The sequence below is a fragment of the Pan troglodytes genome, chromosome 9 (genome assembly GCF_028858775.2).
Source record: "Pan troglodytes isolate AG18354 chromosome 9, NHGRI_mPanTro3-v2.0_pri, whole genome shotgun sequence".
Lineage (NCBI taxonomy): Eukaryota > Metazoa > Chordata > Mammalia > Primates > Hominidae > Pan > Pan troglodytes.
Window position 1 is genome coordinate 59,761,193 of NC_072407.2, and position 19,256 is coordinate 59,780,448.

At 50.5% G+C, this 19,256-nt stretch overlaps 1 protein-coding gene across 7 annotated transcripts in view; it reads right to left on the reverse strand.

Moving 5' to 3' along the window:
- Window positions 1-19,256, reverse strand: part of SLC43A1 (solute carrier family 43 member 1) — a 31,231-nt gene that overhangs the window by 3,167 nt on the left and 8,808 nt on the right. For 4 of the 7 annotated variants that reach the window (XM_016920904.4, XM_016920902.4, XM_016920903.4 and 1 more), the window contains 11 exons: window positions 13,446-13,623; window positions 13,282-13,337; window positions 13,073-13,149; window positions 10,047-10,139; window positions 8,325-8,458; window positions 6,253-6,431; window positions 4,033-4,179; window positions 3,908-3,943; window positions 3,541-3,679; window positions 1,558-1,699; window positions 1,223-1,296 (listed from right to left, as the gene is read on the reverse strand). In XM_016920904.4, coding sequence (XP_016776393.2) covers window positions 1,223-1,296; window positions 1,558-1,699; window positions 3,541-3,679; window positions 3,908-3,943; window positions 4,033-4,179; window positions 6,253-6,431; window positions 8,325-8,458; window positions 10,047-10,139; window positions 13,073-13,149; window positions 13,282-13,337; window positions 13,446-13,623 — 1,255 coding nt within the window. Of the gene's footprint in view, window positions 1-1,222; window positions 1,297-1,557; window positions 1,700-3,540; window positions 3,680-3,907; window positions 3,944-4,032; window positions 4,180-6,252; window positions 6,432-8,324; window positions 8,459-10,046; window positions 10,140-13,072; window positions 13,150-13,281; window positions 13,338-13,445; window positions 13,669-19,256 lie in introns of all 7 variants that reach the window. The other 3 variants (XM_016920907.4, XM_063784023.1, XM_063784024.1) reach the window with 1 other exon arrangement.

Genomic DNA, 19,256 nt, shown 5'->3' on the forward strand with positions numbered 1-19,256 from the left:
CTAAGGAGAAAAACCAAGCAGAGAAGCGGGCAGTAGGGAGGTTGCAATTGTACATGGGACAGCCAAGGGAGGCCTCACTGAGAAGAGGACAGTCAGGGAAAGACCTGAAGAAGGAGAGAAGGTAAGATTGGGCGCCTTGCAGATATCTGGAGAAGAATGTTCTAGAAACAGGGACTAGTACATGCAAAGATGCCAAGCAGGGAACACACTTGAGACTTCCGGAGCACTAGGAAGCACTGTGGCTGTGGCAGAGTGAACAATGGAGGAGGGGGAGCTAGAGGGGAGTGAAGTGCTGGGGCCAGAGCTTGCAGGGCTTTTTAGGCCATAGTAAAGCCTTTGGCTTTTACTCTGAGACAGATGAGACAGGACACCACAGAGTGATGTGAAGAGACTTATGTCCTGACAGGTGACTGCAGCCCCTGTGTTAAAAATAGACTGAGACGGCGGGGCCAGGGCAGATGTGGGAGACTAAAGGCTGCCACAATAATCCAGGCTAGAGATGTTGGTGGCTAGGACTGGAGAGGCAGCAGTGGAAGTGACAAGAAGGGTCAGATTTGGGGTGTGTAGAAGCTGCTGCTGGCTGTACTGAGGACGGAGTGAACAGGGAGGGTGAGGGAGAGAAACATCAAGGAAACTCCAGGGTTCTGGCTTGAGCAGATGAAGGAAACAGAGCTGCCCTCTGCCGAGACCGCTGCAGTGAGGCTGAACTCAGGGAGTGATGGTCAAGGATCCTGCCTGCTGCCTGCACCAATGGAGCACTTGATAATGGTTGTCATTTTGTCATCATTATTGTAATGTCCTGTTACTCCATCACATACACAGGGGAGAATCCCTCAGCAGCGCCCAGCAGGGGAAACCAGGAGAGAGATGCAAGTGGGGACTGTCCAACATGAAGAGGAAAATTATAAGGCAAATGGCTGCCCTTGGGAAATTTCTTCAGGGTGGGCATGGAGGGGAGGCCATTCTAGGGGGCGTTTCAAACAGCAGACATAGAACCAAAGTGTCATCAAGCCAGGTATTTCAGCTTCCTCTAAGGGAAGACTCCAACAGGGGGAGTCAATTACAGCAGGATAGGCTGCCTTTAAGGAAGTGAGCTCCCTGCCATCAGAGGGGCTCAGAGAGAGGTGCATTAGGGGATGCCTGGGGCCCTCCCAACCCTTCCCTGGGGTTCTCTGATCACGGTTGCAAAGCTCAGGAAGGCATTTCAGCCCAACAGACTCACACTGCAGCATAGAGACTCCCACAGGCTGAGTGGAAGAAACCTCGAACAATGGTGTGCAGGACAAAGGTCACAAACTAAAACCAAAAAGAGAGAGTGAAGAGGTTAGGAGAGTGTGTGGAGGCTGGAGGAAGGAGGGGTAGGGTGAAGAGGCGAACTGGGCCTCAATTCCCACCCCCTCGCCAACCCAATCTACTAGAAACACTTCCTGGAGAACCCGGAAAATAGATCCAGATCAGAAGACCAGAACTGCGCTTCCTGGAAGGCAGGTGCTGGATGGACCATCCCTTTGGAGGAGCCTCGGGAGGCAGGGAGAGGGGAAGGATGGAGGTGGGTACCTGGAGGTGTAAGTTGTTGATGAGACAGGTGATGCCAAAACCCACAAGCAGCAGGTTGGTCAGGGTGAAGGCATTGATGGCATTGGTGAGCTTTTGGATCTTGCAGTAGCGTGGTCTGATGGATTTGGTAGCAACCCCGTCCCTGAGGAGTACGGGAAGTCACTGGCTGCTGCCTCTACGTTCCCAGGACTCCCTGGTTCTTGGCCTGGCCCCTCCCCCTTCAGATGTGCCTTCGATGTCAGGGCAGCAGAAAACACAGAAATCCATGTTTCTATGGGAAACCCATAGAAACCCACGTTCTCTAGCTCCATGTTTCTCAAAGTGTTGCTCCCCTACCCAATGACACACGCATCAAAGGGGGTGCTTTCTTAACATGCAGATTCACAGGCCTCATCTTGGCCCTCGGAATCTCAGCGGGGATATCTGCAAATCTGCATTTGGACAAATATCCCCCACTAAGTGATTCTCATGCACACTTGAAGGTTTGAGAACCAAGGATGGGAAGGAAGGTGGGAAGTGGGAAGCTCTCACACCGTCTCTCATCAGAAGTCCTCAGGAAGGTGTCCCTGCCCTAGACAAAAGCAGATGCCCTCCTGGGGACAGCAGCTTGGCCTGACTGTCCAGCGCTTCCTCTCTCTGGCACAATCAAGGGCTCTGAGGCCAGCCCAGGAGAGAGGTCAGTAGGCTGGGGTGAGGACAGGCGGCCCATGTGTCCTGGACAGAAGGGCCCTGCTAGGGGACCCTCACCATTAGGAGCAGAGGGTAGAGGAGGAAGGCTCAGTGCCAGGGCCAGGCTCTGCTAGCAGGGAGGGAAGCCACTGGATTTCCTTCTCTCCCAGTCTCTTTCTCCCATCCTCTTAGGATAAACAGGGACTGTTTGGATGAACACAAAAAGAGCAAAAGCAGTCACAGAATCTGGGTTCAAGACTCCATGGTGAATCCCAGCTACTCGGGAGGCTGAGGCAGGAGAATCGCTTGAACCTGGGAGGCAGAGGTTGCAGTGAGCTGAGATCGTGCCACTGCACTCCAGCCTGGGCGACAGAGCAAGACTGTCTCAATAAAAAAAAAAAAAAAAAAACAAAAAACCCTCAATGGTGGTCTCCAGCCAACAAGACAGCCCTCAAGGATCCTGCCTCCTGGTATTCCCCTGCTTTGTCCAGTCTCCTTCCACAGTATATCAGGGTTGCTCTGTGCCTATAATAGAACGTAACAGAAGTGATGGTATGCTACGTCTGAGATTATGTGAGAGAAGATATGGGGTCTCTGTCGCTTAGCCCTCTTGCTCAAGGGGAAAGCAGGTGCTGTGTCCTGAGCAGCCCTATGGAGAGGCCATGGGGGTAACTGAACTGACATAGATTCTCCAACCCCAGTCAGCCCTTCAGATGACTGCAGCCCTGGCTGACAGCCTGACTATGTCTTCATGAGAGACTGTGACTCAGAATCAGCCGGCTGAGTCTCTCCCTGATTTCTGACTGTCAGAAACTGTATGAGATGAGAAGTGTTTGTTGTTTTAAAATGCCAAGCCTTGGGGTGATTTGTTATACAGCAATAAATATCTAATATACCAACTCTACCTATTCTAGCCCTAACAAGACTTTAGCGTGTACCCTTATAACACAGGTTCTGGAGGCTGCCACTGAAAGCTGTGTGATCTTGGGTGAATGACTTAACTGTGCAACCCTGTACCTCGGTTTCCTCAACTGCAAAATGAAGATATTAACGCATCTACCTCAAAGAGGTGTTGTAGGACTAAACAAGGCAAGGTGCCAAGTGCACAGTCAGCACTCTGCATTAGCTATTCTTATTATTAAGCAAGCCAGGTCCCTTCCTAGCCTCAGTTTCCTCATCTGTAAAATGGGGAGGTACCCCTGATCTCCTAGGGTTCTTGGGAGAAAGCAACAAGCTGCTGGATGTAAACGCGCAGAGAAAATGAAAAGCACTGCCTGACCACTTGCTGTCACCATCCCTGTACAGGCAGGTCACCTGGCATCTCCGAGGACAGTGCCCTGAGTTGGGGCGTCCACGCAGTCCTTGATCCGCCAGTCCATGATGTAGCCAATGAGGGGGCAGGTGAGAAGGCACAACAGCTGCATGGCCCCGAAGACGGAGGAGTAGAACCCAACTGGGCAGGATGGGAAGGGCAGTGGGGTCAGGAACTGGCGCTCAGTGGACACTATCACCCCTTCCAGCAGAGGCCAGAGAGCAGCAAAATAGCCTTCCTCTGAACCCAGACTCTTACATCCCACAAAAGGGTTACCTGGGTGGGCCCAGGCCTAGAGGAGTCCCGCCCCCTGAGAAGCGGGTTGCAGTGGGGTGGGCGTGAGCCAGGGCCCTGCTTTCATTGCCCTACCTGTCTCTGCCACCTTTTGTTGCTGTTCATTCGTCTCTGTGGGTAGGGAAAGGTATGGTGAGGGGAGCTCAGCCAGGGTGACCCTCCTGTGCCCCCAACCCCCAGGGGCCTCAGCGGTGCCTCACCATGCTCCTGGCCACCAGTCACAAGGTACTCCAGCATCTTGTTCACGGCAGCCATGTAGAAGATGATCCGCAGCTGGGTCATGCCCATGGTGAGGAGGCTCCACAGGAAAGTGGGGGAGCAGAGGCTCTTGCGTAAGGGGACAGACCCTGGGGAGACAGCAGGGGGCGCCCCTGAGCCCCAGACCTTCCACTGCCCTCTGATTGTTCCAGCTCATGCAGTTCTTGGGGGGAGTGACACTAACTATGTGACTTTGGAGAGAGACTGGTTTCTTCAAAGACGGGAAAGTTCAGATTCACTTGCCTCCAGGCTCTTGCTCAGCTCAGAACATTTTTGGATGTATGTCCTATGCTTCGTGTGGTAAAAATAACTCAGTTAGGTGCCATGGCTCACGCCTGTAATCCCAACACTTTGAAAGGTAGGAGGATCACTTGAGCCCAGGAGTTCAAGACCTGGTGGTCAACATAGCAAGACCCTATCTCTAAAAATATATATATTTATTTATTTATATACAGAAATTATATATATATTTATATATAAATATACATATATAAAATATATATATATATATATAAAATAAGCCAGGCATGGTGGTGCACACCTGTATTCCCAGCTACTCAGGAGGCTGAGGCAGGAGGATTGCTTGAGCCCAGGAGTTCAAGACCAGCCTGGTGGTCAACATAGCAAGACCCTATCTCTAAAAAATATATATATATAAAATATAATATAAATATATATATAATTTATATATAAAAATAATATATAATATAATATATATATAATTTTATATATATATATATATAAAATAAGCCAGGCATGGTTGTGCACACCTGTATTCCCAGCTACTCAGGAGGCTGAGGCAGGAGGATCACTTGAGCCCAGGAGGTCAAGGCTGCAGTGAACTATGATTGCACTACTGCACTCCAGCCCAGGCAACAGCAATACACTGTCTCTATTTTACAAAAAAAAAAAAAAAAACCTGGCAGGGCACGGTGGCTCACACTTGTAATCCCAAAACTTTCGGAGGCTGAGGCAGGATCATCATGAGGTCAGGAGTTCGAGACCAGCCTGGCCAACATGGTGAAACCCCGTCTCTACTAAAGATACAAAAATTAGCCGAGCATGGTGGTGCACGCCTGTAGTCCCAGCTATTTGGGAGGCTGAGGCAGGAGAATTGCTTGAACCCGGGAGGCGGAGGTTGCAGTGAGCCAAGATCATGCCACTGCGCTCCAGCCTGGGCAACAGAGTGAGGCTCCATCTCGGGGCAGGGGGGAAAGAAAAAAAAGAAAAAAACTCTGAAGCACTCACTATGGGCTACATACTTGACATTTATTACCCCATTTAATAAAATCTTACAACAACCCTATCCTTATCACATTTTACTGATGAGGAAACTGCAGCTCAGGAAGTTAAATGACTTGCTCAAGCTCACAGGGCTGGAAGCAACAGGTCAGCCTAACTCCAGCTCATGCCCTTAGCCATGTTGCCCTCTGAGAATCGGCACTGGGGGTAACCACCCTCAAACTGCACACCGTTTTGCACTTTACAACGAGCTTCCACACCCATGGTGTCATTCAATCATCACAACTAACTTTATAGTTTGTGGGGTGCTTTTAGTGCTAGTTTAAGAGGTAAGGAAATCAAGAGCAAGGTTAGGTGATCTACCCAAGTCACATAGCCTATAACTGGAGAGCAGGACTCAAACTCCTCAACTCCCGCTCCTGACTCCAACTCCAACTCCAGCTCCTTCCACTTATCATGGAGCTGGCGGTCCTGGGATCTTCATGTACCCTCCTGAGAAGCAGCCCAGGAAGGTGCTGCAGCTCCTCCTGTGACCAGCAGGGGGCAAAAGACAGCCAGGTGTGGAGGACCCCTGCCAGGAGGCTCACGGGCCTGGCTGCACCTGATGCAATAAGCTCAGAGGTTGCAAGGGGCCCTGAGGAAACCAGCTACCTGACAGGCCCAGAGACCTTGTCCCCATTTTGGAAGCTCCTCCCTCCCCAATCCCAGGAATCCAGCAGGGTAACCCTGAATCTGAACTTCCCAGCGTTAGCTGAGCTTTGATGTGCCCATCTGTAAATGAGGAGCATGCCCCACCTACATCATGGGGTGTTGTAAGGACTGAAGAGGGGTGCGAATAAATACTCAACCATGAGTGCTCACTGAATATGAGGACCCACCACCACTATCCCCCAAGGCCGGCACCTTGACCAGACACTCACTCTCAGGAAGGTTTTCTGAGGTGCCCCGAACATCCTGGGGTGACATGAAGGCATCCGAACCGTCCTCCAGGCTGGGGGCCTTCTGGCTGAGCCTCTGGCCCATGGTGGTCACATGGGTGTAGAAGAGGTCACCTGTCACCTTGTGGTCCAGGGCCAGCCCACTCAACTTGATCTTCTTCCTGCAGGCAGCCAGGCCAGAGTGTAGAGGAACCAGTCACACAGAGCCCACCTTCAATGGCCTAGTGCTCGGCGGCCATCCCAGCGGTTTCCAGCACTCCTTTACCCGGCACTGACATGCTCACAAGCTCCTAATGCAGAGCTTCTGTTTCTGTTGCTCAGAGCTTGGCTCAGGGACCAGCTTAGCACAGATGCCAAGTAAATGAAGAGTGGATCAGCTGTTTTTCACTTGGGCTGTTCCCATGGAGGAGGCAGCATTAACACCTCAGACTCCAGAGTCAGACAGCCTGCGTCCAACCTAAGATTCACCCTCCTTTGAATGGCATGACCTTTGGAAAGTCACTTTGTTCCCTGTACTTTTGTTATTAATGGGGTTAATACCCAATCTACATCATACAGCTGTTTGAGGATGGTATAGGGGCTAAGTACAGTGCCTGGCATAACTGTCAGTTCTGTAATGTCACCTTATGTGCTTGGTGTGGAGTATCACCTCTTGCCTCTGCTGAACTGACAGGGGGCTGGAAAAAGTTGGCATTCAGGTGGCTCCACAAAAGATGGGGTGCTTGATTCTTTTATGTCCCTCTTTTTGGGACCACATGGCATCGAGTGCCATTGCTGAGGTGCCTCCTACTCAGATCTCCTCCTCCAAACCCAGAAAGGATGAAAACAGTATTTGTCATTACTTTTTTTTTTTTTTGAGACGGAGTTTTTGATCTTGTTGCCCAGGCTGGAGTGCAATGGCACGATCTCGGCTCACCGCAACCTCAGCCTCTAGGGTTCAAGTGATTCTCCTGCCTCAGCCTCCTGACTAGCTGGGATTACAGGCATGCACCACCACACCCAGCTAATTTTGTATTTTTAGTAGAGACGGTGTTTCTCCATGTTGGTCAGGCTGGTCTAGAACTCCTGACCTCAGGCGATCCACCCTCTTCAGCCTCCCAAAGTGCTGGGATTACAGGCATGACCCACTGCGCCTGGCCCATTACTTTTAATGGCAAAAACCACAATTACTTTTGCACCCACATAAATAGTTACCATGGGCTGAGCATGGTGGCTCACGCCTGCAATCCCAGCACTTTGGGAGGCTGAGCCAGGCGGATCACTTGAGGCCAGGAGTTCAAGACCAGCCTGGCCAACATGGTGAAACCCCGTCTCCACTAAAAAATACAAAAATTAGCTGGGTGTGGTCGCGCGTGCCTGTAATCCCAGCTATTCAGGAGGCTGAAGCAGGAGAATCGCTTGAACTCAGGAGGCAGAGGTTGCAGTTCACTGAGATCACGCCACTGCACTCCAGCCTGGGCGACAGAATGAGACTCTGTCTCAAAAATAAATAAATAAATAAATAAATATTTACCATGTTTTGACCACCTGTTATGTGCCAACTGTATTACTTAAAAACACCCATGGGAGGCTGGGCACAGTGGCTCACGCCTGTAATCGGGCACTTTGGGAGGGCAAGGGGGGAGGATCCCTTAAGGCCAGGAGTTCAAAACCAGCCTAGGTAACACAGTAAGCCCTGTCTCTACAAAAAATAAAAAAATTAACTGGGCATGGTGGTGTGTGCCTGTAACCCCAGAACCTCGGGAGGCAGAGGGAGAGGTTCGCTTGAGCCCAGCAGTTTTAGGTTGCAGTGAGCCAGGACCAAGACACTACACTCCAGCCTGAGTGACAGAGCAAGACACTGCCTCTAAAAAAACAAACAAACAAAAGCGACCTGTGGGTAGGTAGGAACAGGCTCGTAGTACAGATGAGAAAGCAGAGCTTGGAGGGCTCAAGCGATTTGCCAAGCAGAGGTCCAAGCCGAGGTCTCTCTGAATCCAAAGTTAATTCCGTCTATCATATCACCACAGCCCTCTCTGCCCCAGGGAGAGTCTCTGCCCACTCCAGCCACTCACGTGTAATTGACTTCCTCAGGGGCAGGAAAGGCTTCGATGGGCCAGTTGAGGGTGCAGTTCAGAAAGATAAGGCAGGCCAGGCCAGACCAGGTGAACATGATGACCACGAAGGCCACACCGGCATCGTAGATCAGCTGTGAGAGGAGGGGGCAGGCCCATGGGGGAGACTGCCTGGCCCCAGACCCCACCAAGGTAGATCCCAGGCCTCAGAGGGCTTAAAGAAGTTCTCTTCTCCCCTTGTCCTTGTGCCCAATTTGCAGATGAGGAAACCAAGACCAGAAGTTTAGAGTCAGACTCAGAAGACCCATCATTCCTTTTTCTTTTTCACTTGAGGCCCCCTAGAGAGCTATGAAATAGTCTCCACAAAGCCTGAAGTTGCTGGCCACTGGCTCAAAATATCTCTGAAATTTCCATTATCTTAAAAAAATACATACATTTTTGCCTATGACTCCACAAACATTCATGTTCATGTTCACACAAAAATGTCCGTTTCATAGTATGTACAAAGGAAACTTAGTGCTCTAGGTTTACCGGGCCTAATCGTGTTTATCCTGCCCCTTCCTGGCACATTCCCCAGGGGAAAAGGCAAACCCAGACTGCTCATGCTCAGCCTTTTCTCACCTTTCCCAGGTCCTCCCACGTGCAACAACTGGGGGGGTTGGGGAGAGGGAGGTGCAAGTGCTCTGCCCAAGGGCTCTCAACCCCAGGGCAGGTAAGTTCTCAATTGAATGAGATTCTGTGCAAATGTGTCAGCCCCTCTTATGGAAGAAGCTGGTGCACCATCTGTCCTCTTGTCCTCCCCATACCATCTGACCAGGATAATTAATGTCTGCTCTCCCCTCAGGCTCCTGCTCAAACCTTTTTCTCTGCAGTCTTGGACCTTGGTGCCTTTTCCTCCCTAGGGGCAGGACAGAGCTTCAAAGGGCCACACCCCCAAATGTGTGGAGGTAAGATCTGGCTCTTCAAACACTACTTCAGTTGAAAAGAAGGGAGAACTGCCCACCCTCCATGCCTGCCCACCAGAACAACTGCTGGCCCCCCCACCCATGCGCTCTCTCAAACTCCTTTGGAGACACTGAGCAAAAGTACCTTCTTTAGTACTCTTTGTAAAGTGCAAAACGGTATGCAGTTTGGTACTGCCCACCGTGGAGGTTGAGGAGCATGGCATGGCTCAGTCAAAGGGTCCTTTGATATTTGACAGAGGAAATAGAGGCCCCCATCTTGCACTGAGCTAAAACTTTGGTCTCCTGGCTTCCAGGTACACCAGGTTGACCTGTCCAGGATCCAGCCTGGCATAAACTCACTTTGTGACCTTGGACCAAACCACCCATCCTCTCTGGAAGGTGTGGAAAAATGTGGCCCCAAAGGCTGAATAAAGCCAGAGAGTCAGGGACCTTGAACGCATGTGAAGGGGCTGGACTTGATTCTGTAGGTGAAGCTAAACCACTGAAGGTTTTTCAGCAGTGTGTGAGCCAGTTCCCCATCTGAGAGCTTTCTGGAAGTCACGTGAGTGACAGAGTACAGAGAAAAAGAATCAGAGGCAGGGAGACCAGCTGAGAAAGCTTGCTGTGGCCCAGGAGAGAGGGGGAAGGCCTGCATTGGGATGATGACAGAGAAAGGAGAGCGGAGAAGTCAGACCCGTGGGTCAGCACTAGCTGCTGCTCACTCGGCCCCACCCGGTTCTTGTGTCAAGACAAAAAGAAAACCCAGGTGGCCTCATACCTTGATTCCTGGGAACGTAATGGCAGAAGAGGCGTAAGAGCCAATCATGAGGGCCATTAACGTGGAGCGCAGGTTCCCAAACATGTTGGGCAGCTGAGGAGGGAAAGCAGCACCCATGAGGTGGGGAACCGTGACCCTTGCCCAGCATTCCCATCCCTGCTCCATACAATAGCCCCAGGAGACGCTGCAGAAAAGCCCCAAGGTAAAACAAACAGAAAAATCAATGTGGGAAACTGTACTCTGCCCCCTGCCTACACAGTCACAGTGCCCTTTAGCTTCAAAAAGGCTCCCAGACACCCCTCAGAGAGACATTTTGTTAATTTTGTTTAATTCCAGGTTTCCCAAGTTTGTTACGTAACACCTCTGAAAAACACATGGAATAGGTGCTTAAGAAACACTGATCTTGGCTGGGCGCGGTGGCTCATGCCTGTAATCCCAGCACTTTGGGAAGCCGAAGCTAGTGGGAAGCTTGAGGTCAGGAGTTCAAGACCAGCCTGGACAACATGGTGAAACCCCATCTCCACCAAAAATACAAAAATTAGCTAGGCATGGTGGCATGCGCCTGTAATCCCACCTACTCCAGAGGCTGAGGCAGGAGAATCGCTTGAACCTGGGAGGTGGAGGTTGCAGTGAGCCGAGATCGCACCACTGCACTTTAGCCTGGGTGACAGAGTGAGACTATGTCCCCACCCCCCCCAAAAAAAGAAAAGAAAAGAAAGAAACAGTGATCTTGTCCAACCCATTTGAGATGAGACAATTGAGACCCAGGGAGGAAAAGTGTACTCAAGTTCACAGAGCACATTAATGGCTTTCTCCCCATTGTCGCTGTCCCAGCCCTAACCCAAAGCTGTGACCATGGCTGTGTCCCGGTAATAGGCGGTGCCTCTTAACCCTCTCGGTTGACGTCCCAGCCCAGTTTCTGCTTAATCAGGACAAATCACATCCTGGGAGGTGAGGGTGGAAATAAGGGAGGGAACTGAGCCAGGGCAGACAGTCTCCAGAGGAGGTGGCTCTGACGCAGAGCAGGGTCAGAACCCACACCAGGAGAGAATTTAATTGATCATGTGTTCCACTCACCTGCCTCAGCCAAGCCCTCAGGGCAGGGGAAGGCAAAGTCAGGATGCCCTTCGCACACACCCTCCTCTGGCCCCACCATCCTCCCCAAGTCACTAGATCCCACAGCTGAGAAGGACCTTAGGATCCGTACAAAGCCTAAACACACTCCACAGAGGGGGAAACTGGGACTCTGAAGGGAGGCCTCAATAGCTCTGGTAAAAAAGGCGTTTAGGCCGGGCACGGTGGCTCACACCTGTAATCCCAGCACTTTGGGAGGCCGAGGCGGGTGGATTGCCTGAGCTCAGGAGTTCGCGACCAGCCTGACCAACACGGTGAAACCCCGTCTCCACTAAAATACGAAAAAATTAGCCGGGCGTGGCGGCGTGCACCTGTAGTCCCAGCTACTCGGGAGGCTGAGGCAGGAGAATTGCTTGAACCTAGGAGGCAGAGGTTGCAGTGAGCTGAGATCGCGCCACTGCACTCCAGCCTGGGCGACACTGCGAGATTCCGTCTCAAAAAAAAAAAAAAAAAATGGTGTTTAAACACATATAACTAAATTATCCTTCCCCATTCCCCTGAAGTGGCTGGCTCAGGAAAAACCTCTACCCACTCAGGCATAGGTTTTCCTGCACCCTGCATCCGTGAGGCACCACTGCCAAGGACGCCAGGGAAGGCTACCAGGCCTGGAGAGGGGCAGGGCCCTCTCCCCTCCAAGGGGCCACAAACGCTGTCTGCGCCCAGTACCGTGGGTAGGGCGAGGCCGGCCGGCTAACCCCGGGCTGGCGGCCTTGCAGCGCGCGTGGCAACAGCAGCTGGGCCCGCAAGACTCAGCACGGGACGTCCTGGTCCAAGTCTGGGCCAAGAGCAGCCGCCCAGGGGGCGGGGCCGGCCAGAGGGAGCGGGGAGAGGCTGAGGGGCGGTGCCAGCGCCGGACCCTGCCATTGGCTGGAGATTACAGGAGGCGGGGATATAGCAGGCAGGAGCCGCTGGGCAAGCCCCACCCGGCTGCCAGGGAGGGTCTGAGGTCAAGCGCCGGAGAGAAGGGATTTAGGGCCCTGGGCCAAGTTGCACAGCAGGGAGAAGGGGCTGCGCAGAGGGGCGGGGAGAAAGGGATCCGCTTCCTTCCTTTAGAGCTGTGAAATGTCCCCGGTTGGAATTAAAGGCGGCTGCTGGTGAGAGGTGAAATTCAGCCAAAACCACCCAGTCAGGCAGCCCTTCTCAGAGATAAACAGTCCGAGCCAGCCCGGCCAGGAACCTTCCCCTCCAACCTCCCTAAGCCTTTAACACTCCTAAGCCTTTAACGCGTTTACACACTCACATAAATAAACACACTTTGAGCAACACACATACACCACTCACCACATGTAATAGGTCAAGCCATGTGCACGACGAGGTGTCGACAATTTCATATGGTTCAACCTAGAACACTCACAAACACACCTACCAACTCATGGCTTTCACAGGAACGGGGTCACACACCCACTCTCCCACGACATGGCAAGCGTGCACACGCTATCTCAAGCTGCTGCCTCCCCCTCAAGATCATGTTACCCAGTTTTATTTTCTTCCCAGCACCTATGACAACTGACATAATTTATTAGTTTACTTGTTTATTGGGTTATCTGTGCCCCTCACCCCCAAAATGTAACCTCCAGCAGGGAGGATGACTTGGTCAGTCCTGATTGTGCTGTAGTCCAGGACCTAGAACAGAGCTCCATGGACATTCATGGGCTCTGTACACACAAACACACACATTAACATACACCCCGACACACAGCCTCATCCACACACACACAGCCTCACACCTGCCCTTTGCAGCCACCTGCACAGTTTCTCACACACTCACTTGATCTAGTGATCTGCGTCCACAGGCCCCTCCCCCAGCCCACTCATACTGCCCTCACCCCACTCACTCTGCCCTCACCCCACTCGGGGGAACTCTGCTGCCAGGCCAGGCCTGTGACACTCACCGTGAGTGAAGTGAACGTTAGGCAGATGCCACCAAAGCCATTCAGGGACAGCGCCAGGAATATCAACGGAGACAGAGCTGGAAAGGGGAAAGCAGCAGATGAGGGCATTTGGGGAGCTGTGGGAAGCCAAGGGCGGGAGCTGGGGTAAACATCCGCCTTCATCCCACCTATTCTTTTCTTGTGGGGCCACAAGAGGACAGACAACTCACCTTCCACGTCCCGGGAGGCCAGGGCCATGAGGGTGCAAGACGCAGTGAAGCAGGCACTGTGGAGACACAGGGAAGGGCGAGGGGTTGGCCTGTGAGCACCCCCCCTCCCCTCCCCCTGCAGCACGGTCCCTGTCCTCCCGTTCCCCATAGCCCAGCCACCTCACCTGCCAACCAGCCGCACGGGTCGGGGGCCAAAGCGGTCCATGAGGATCCCCAGTGGCAGGGTGGTGGCGCTGAGCACAAAGGAACCGATGGTGAAGCCCAGGTTGAGCATCTCGTCCTGCTGGTCACAGCCTGGCCACCTGCGCTGCTCATCCTGAGTGGTGTTGGTGCTGCTCTCAGCTGAGGAGGGGGAAGGGAGGGCTCAGCACATGACAGCAGGAACAGCTGGGCACAGGAGACAGCAGCCCACAGTCAGGCGGCCTGCTTTCAAATCCCATGCCAAGTGCCTTTGGGGGTACCCTAGAGTCACATCTCCTCTGATGGGGCTGCTCCAGAAATGGCAGCCATTAGTACCTGACCCTGGGAGAGTCTTGTGCACACACAGCCTGAGGCTTCAACTAGCTCAAATGAAATACTGGACATAAAAGTATTTACTAAGTTGTAATATGCACTCAGTGTCCAAGCTTAGGGGGTTGTGGACCCCCAACAAGAAGTGCCCCCATATCTAGAGGCAAAGGCAAAGGCAGTGAGTGGTACTCTATAACAAGAATTCATTAAAATGGCCCGGCGTGGTAGTTCATGCCTGTAATCCCACCACTGTGGGAGGCTGAGACAGGCAGATCGCTTGAGCCTACAAGTTTGAGACCAGCCTGGGCAACATGGTAAAACCCCATCTCTAAATAAAAAAAAGAAATTTAGAAAGAACACTAAAACTTAGAGGAAGCTTTCCCGATAAATGATAGTCTGATAAAATAATAGCTAATACTTATTGAGCACTTAACTATGCTCCAGGCACTGTTCTAAACACAACAGCCCCATAAGTCAGTTAATAAAGTATCCCGTTCCCCAGGTGATGAAGCTGAGGCACAGAATGAGAACCAGGCACTGCCCTCCAGTCCCCTCTAGAAGTCCACTTGGAGGACTTGTCCTTAATGGTAAACTGCCAACTTGGAGTTGTGACAAGTTAAGGAGAAAAGCTAGTGATAGGAGACAAAGGGTTGCTTCGCTTTACTCAATGCTCAGTGAGTCATGAGGTGGCTGCCCCCAGGCCTCCAAGTTGTCACTTGGCAGCACTGCCAAGGGCAAACTCAGGGTGCACCTGGAGCAGGCAGACAGACCAGGGTCTGAATTCCCACCACCAGCCTTACTAGCTGTGCACCTTGACCAAGTAACTTTCTTCTTGTCTGTAAACCGGACCAAAGAATGCCTAACCCACGACCTCCTTAGGAGGATTAAGTTGGAGACAGTAAACAAAGAGCTTTGCACAGTGCCTGGCCCAGAGAAAGTGCTCCTGAAGGATCTGAGGAAGGGGTAGCTGACCCTCCTGGTGGGTCATGTGGTAAGCACGTACTCTAGGAGCTGGGCATCCACACTACATGAGACAGGAAGTTCTCAGCTCTAGAGTGACAGGTGCTGCTAAAAGAACAAACCAGGCCAGGTGCAGTAGCTCACACCTGTAATCTCAGGACTTTGGGAGGCCAAGGTGGGTGCATCTCTTGAGCCCAGGAGTTCAAGACCAGCCTGAGCAACACTGGGAAACCTTGTCTTTACAAAACAAATTTTAAAAATCAGCCGAGCATGGCGATGCATGTCTGTAGTTCCAGCTACCTGGGAGGCTGAGGTGGGAGGATTGCTTGAGCCCGGGAGGTCGAGGCTGCAGTGAGCCATGATCACACCATTGCACTCCAGTCTGGGTGACAGAGCAAGGCCCTGTCTCAAAAAAAAAAAAAAAGAAAAAGGAAACAAAAAAACCAACAAGGGGACAAGGGGATGTGATAATGCCTGGATACTAGGGGGTGGTAGAGGACATCTGCCCTCAGTAGTGAAAATGACCCCTGACTTTACATATCCAAAGGGCATGCAGGCGGCAGAAGAGTAAAGATAAAGGAATCTGTGTGTTGACATAAGGAAGAACACAAAGGCCTGGCAGATCCTGAGTGTTGACCAGCCATGGAAGGAACTGTCCTGGACAACAGAGAGTCTTCTTCAGTACCAGCTGCCAAGGAGGTGGGGAAAGTGCTCAGACACCTCCAGGAAGCACTTAGGGGGTTGGACCACACAGCCTTTGGGGATCAGGCTAGCCCTATAATTTAGTGATCTTTATGATCACTGTCATTTCTCTACAGGTTTTTTTTTTTGTTTTTTTTTTTTGAGACAGGGTCTCACTCTGTCGCCCAGGCTGGAGTGCAGTGGTGCAATTATAGCTCACTGCACCTTTGACTTCCCAGCTCACTGTAGCCTTGACCTCCCGAGTTCAAGTGATACCCCCACCTCAGCCTCCTGAGTAGGTGTGTCTACAGGTGCATGCCACCACACCTGGCTACTTTTTGTATTTTTTGTAGAGATGAGGTTTCAACTGTTGCCCAGGCTGGTCTCGAACTCCTGGGCCCAAGTGATCTGCCTGCCTGGGCCTCCCAAAGTGCTGAGATTACAGACATGAGCAACTGTGCCCGGCCTCTCTACAGGTTTATCTGCATTGGTTTATTCATTCTACACCCACTTACTGGATATTTACTATACAACAGCACTGTGTTGGGACAATGCGTAAAGCAAGAAGAAATACAAAGATGATTTTAGACCAGAGGCTGCACACCAGTGACCAGCAGTTGCCCCCACCCATGTTTTGCTTTGCTGGCAATGTTGACCCTTATAGTGTTGTAAATTATAATTGGGTGCCAGTTTAAAATCAGGAGTTATCACATAAAAATCCAGATGTCTTGCTTCTCTTTAAAAAGTTAGAAGATCGGCCAGGTGTGGTGGCTCAAGCCTGTAATCCCAGCACTTTGGGAGGCCGAGGAGGGTAAATCACAAAGTCAGGAGATCGAGACCATCCTGGCTAACACGGTGAAACCCCATCTTACTAAAAATACAAAAAAAAAATTAGCCGGGCATGGTGGTGGGCGCCTGTAGTCCCAGCTACTTGGGAGGCTGAGGCAGGAGAATGGCGTGAACCCGGGAGGCGGAGCTTGCAGTGAGCCGAGATCGCGCCACTGCACTCCAGCCTGGGTGACAGAGCAAGACTCCGTCTCAAAAAATAAAAATAAAAATAAAAAGTTAGAAGATCTGGGCATGACTGTAGCTGAGTGGAAGCCATCCCCTTTTGCCAGGGCTTGCCTTCTCAAGGTCATACACGTCCTCACCTCTCTTTTAATTCCCAGACATTGCTATTCTACACCTGCCCTGCTTTACCCAATTATTAGCAAATGCCTGGCCTCAGCTGGTATTTCCATTTGCCGTCCCTGAATTAGACACTGTTCCTGCTCCTAAGTCTTTGATAATCAAATGACAATTTCCCTCACAAACAATCCCACTAGCGTGCAAATTTACACCTACTTTATGCCAATATTTTCTATAGAGAATCCCATTTAATCCATGCAATAACCCTAAAAGGTGAGTACAATGGTCCCCATTTTATAAATGGTAAGGGTCCAAGAACCAAAGCAATTCAGTTAGCCAGCTTCTTACAGGCAGGCTCAGATTCAAACTCAAGATAATCTCCAAAGTCAACAGTTTTCCACTGCACCAAAGGGCCTCTGTGTTACATGGGCCAGTTAGCTCAGTAAGTTTCCCAAGCACACATCAGTGCCAGAAAGGACATGTGCTCTTCCACTAACGGAGAATCCATTCCCGTGAAATGCTAATGACTTAGTGTCAATTCATACATTCATTCCTGTTTTATCGATCAGCCTTTTATGAGTTTGACCAACGAGTTCATTCATAAGGAAGGCTTGATCACTCTGAGTAGTTGGATAAAAATCCAAATTCTGAACTAAAAGGAGAGCCAGCCCAAGATGCCAAGACCTCTTAGAGCTGTGTCCATGTTAATGACAACAGAAAAGGTCTTTGGCATCAACCCCCAACCCCAACATTTATAGACAAATAAAGCAAAGCATAGGATGGGACAGTGATTAAGCTGGGCTTGGAAGCCAGGGAAAGCAGTGTTTCCCAATATGTGGTATGCACAGCATGTGGGCACTCAAGATGGGTTCAGGAAGTAACATGGAGCAGTTTTTCAGGTTTCATAGTTATTCGTTATTTGAATGTGTATTAAAAACATATATTGGCCAGCCACAGTAGCTCACACCTATAATCCCAGCACTTTGGGAAGCCAAGGCAGGTGGATCACTTGAGATCAGGAGTTCAAGACCCACCTGGCCAACATGGTGAAACCCTGTCTCTACTAAAAATACAAACATTAGCTGGGTGTAGTGGTGGGTGCCTGTAATCCCAGCTACTCCAGAGGCTGAGGCAGGAGAATCGCTTGAACCCAGGAGGCAGAGGTTCTAGTAAGCCGAGATCACACCACTGCACTCCAGCCTGGGCTACAGACAGAGACTCCATCTAAAAAAAAACTAACAACAACAACAAAAATAACAAAAAACGATACACGTATATATGTACATATATATGTATTAGAAACATACATGTATATGTATAATGTGTGGGGGTGGGTAACAGCAAACCCGATATTCCAAGAATATTACACTTTAGAATGAAGCTATTTTTTTTTAAGCAGACTGATTCAAAAGGAATTATTAAGTAAATAACACTAGCTATGGCAAAGGGAAATGGTAAAATCATGAAGGTAAACTGCAAATGACTAGGTTTGGGATGGTTGTGAAGCACCTGGAGTCTGGAAGAGCCGGGTTCAAATTCTAATTCCACTAGCTGTGCTGCAGAAACTCTCTGAGGCTCCATTATCTCATCTGGGAAATGGGGACTGTGGTCTCAACCACCTGAGAGGCTGGCTCTGAGAACTGTCACACATACACACACAGCGAACACTCACAAAATGATCCCATTTTCTTTGTCTCCCTGCTCAGCGTTCCTTTCCTAACCCCATGATGCTTCCCTTTCCTGCCTCTGACATGGTCACATTCAGCAAAAACACCTTAGGGGTTGGGTGTGGTGGTTTATGCCTGTAATCCCGGCACTTTGGGAGGCCAAGACAGGAGGATCGCTTGAGTCCAAGAGTTTGAGACTAGCCCTGGCAACATAGTGAGACCCCATCTATACAAAAAATAAAAACATTAGCTGAGCATAGTGGCGCACACCTGCAGTCCCTGCGACTCCAGAGGCTGAGGTGGGAGGATCACTTGAACCTGGGAGGTGGAGGACGCAATGAGCTGAGACCACACCATTGCACTCCAGCTTGGGTGACAAAGTGATACCCTGTCTCAAAAAATAATAAGTAATTAATTAGATAAAATTTTAAAATTAGTCAGGTGTGGTGGTGTGCACCTGTAGTCCAAGCTACTGAGGAGGCTGAGGTGGGAGGATTGCTTGAGCCTGGGAGATCAAGGTTGCAGTGAGCATTGATCATGCCACTGCACTCCAGTCTGGTGACAGAGTGAGACCTTGTCTCAAAAACAAACAAACAAAATCTTAGGATTGGGCTCTCGCTGGTGTCTTGTCTATGGCTGGATTCCCCCAGGAGAGCCCTGGGCCACTGAAGGTCAGGGACATCCACACTATTCCCATGAGTCCCAGTAGAAAGGTTCTGGAGTCCAATGTGAAACTAAATCTTTACTCTGCCCTTTATTTACTAGCTGTGTGACCTTGCACAAGTTACTTAGCATCTCTGAGCTTCAGGTTTCTCTTCTATAAAATGGGGTTAATAAAAATAATACCTGTATCACAGATTTGTAGTGAGGACTAAATATCTAACTAACAAATAGTAAATGCCTAAAGAACTTTAGCAATTGTTTTATTTGGGCACTTATGCTGGATATAGAGTAGTTTGTGATAAATTGAACTGCTTCTGCCTAAATTCTGAGAAACAGAGGCTCCGTTAGCTGTGATACCCTTATAGG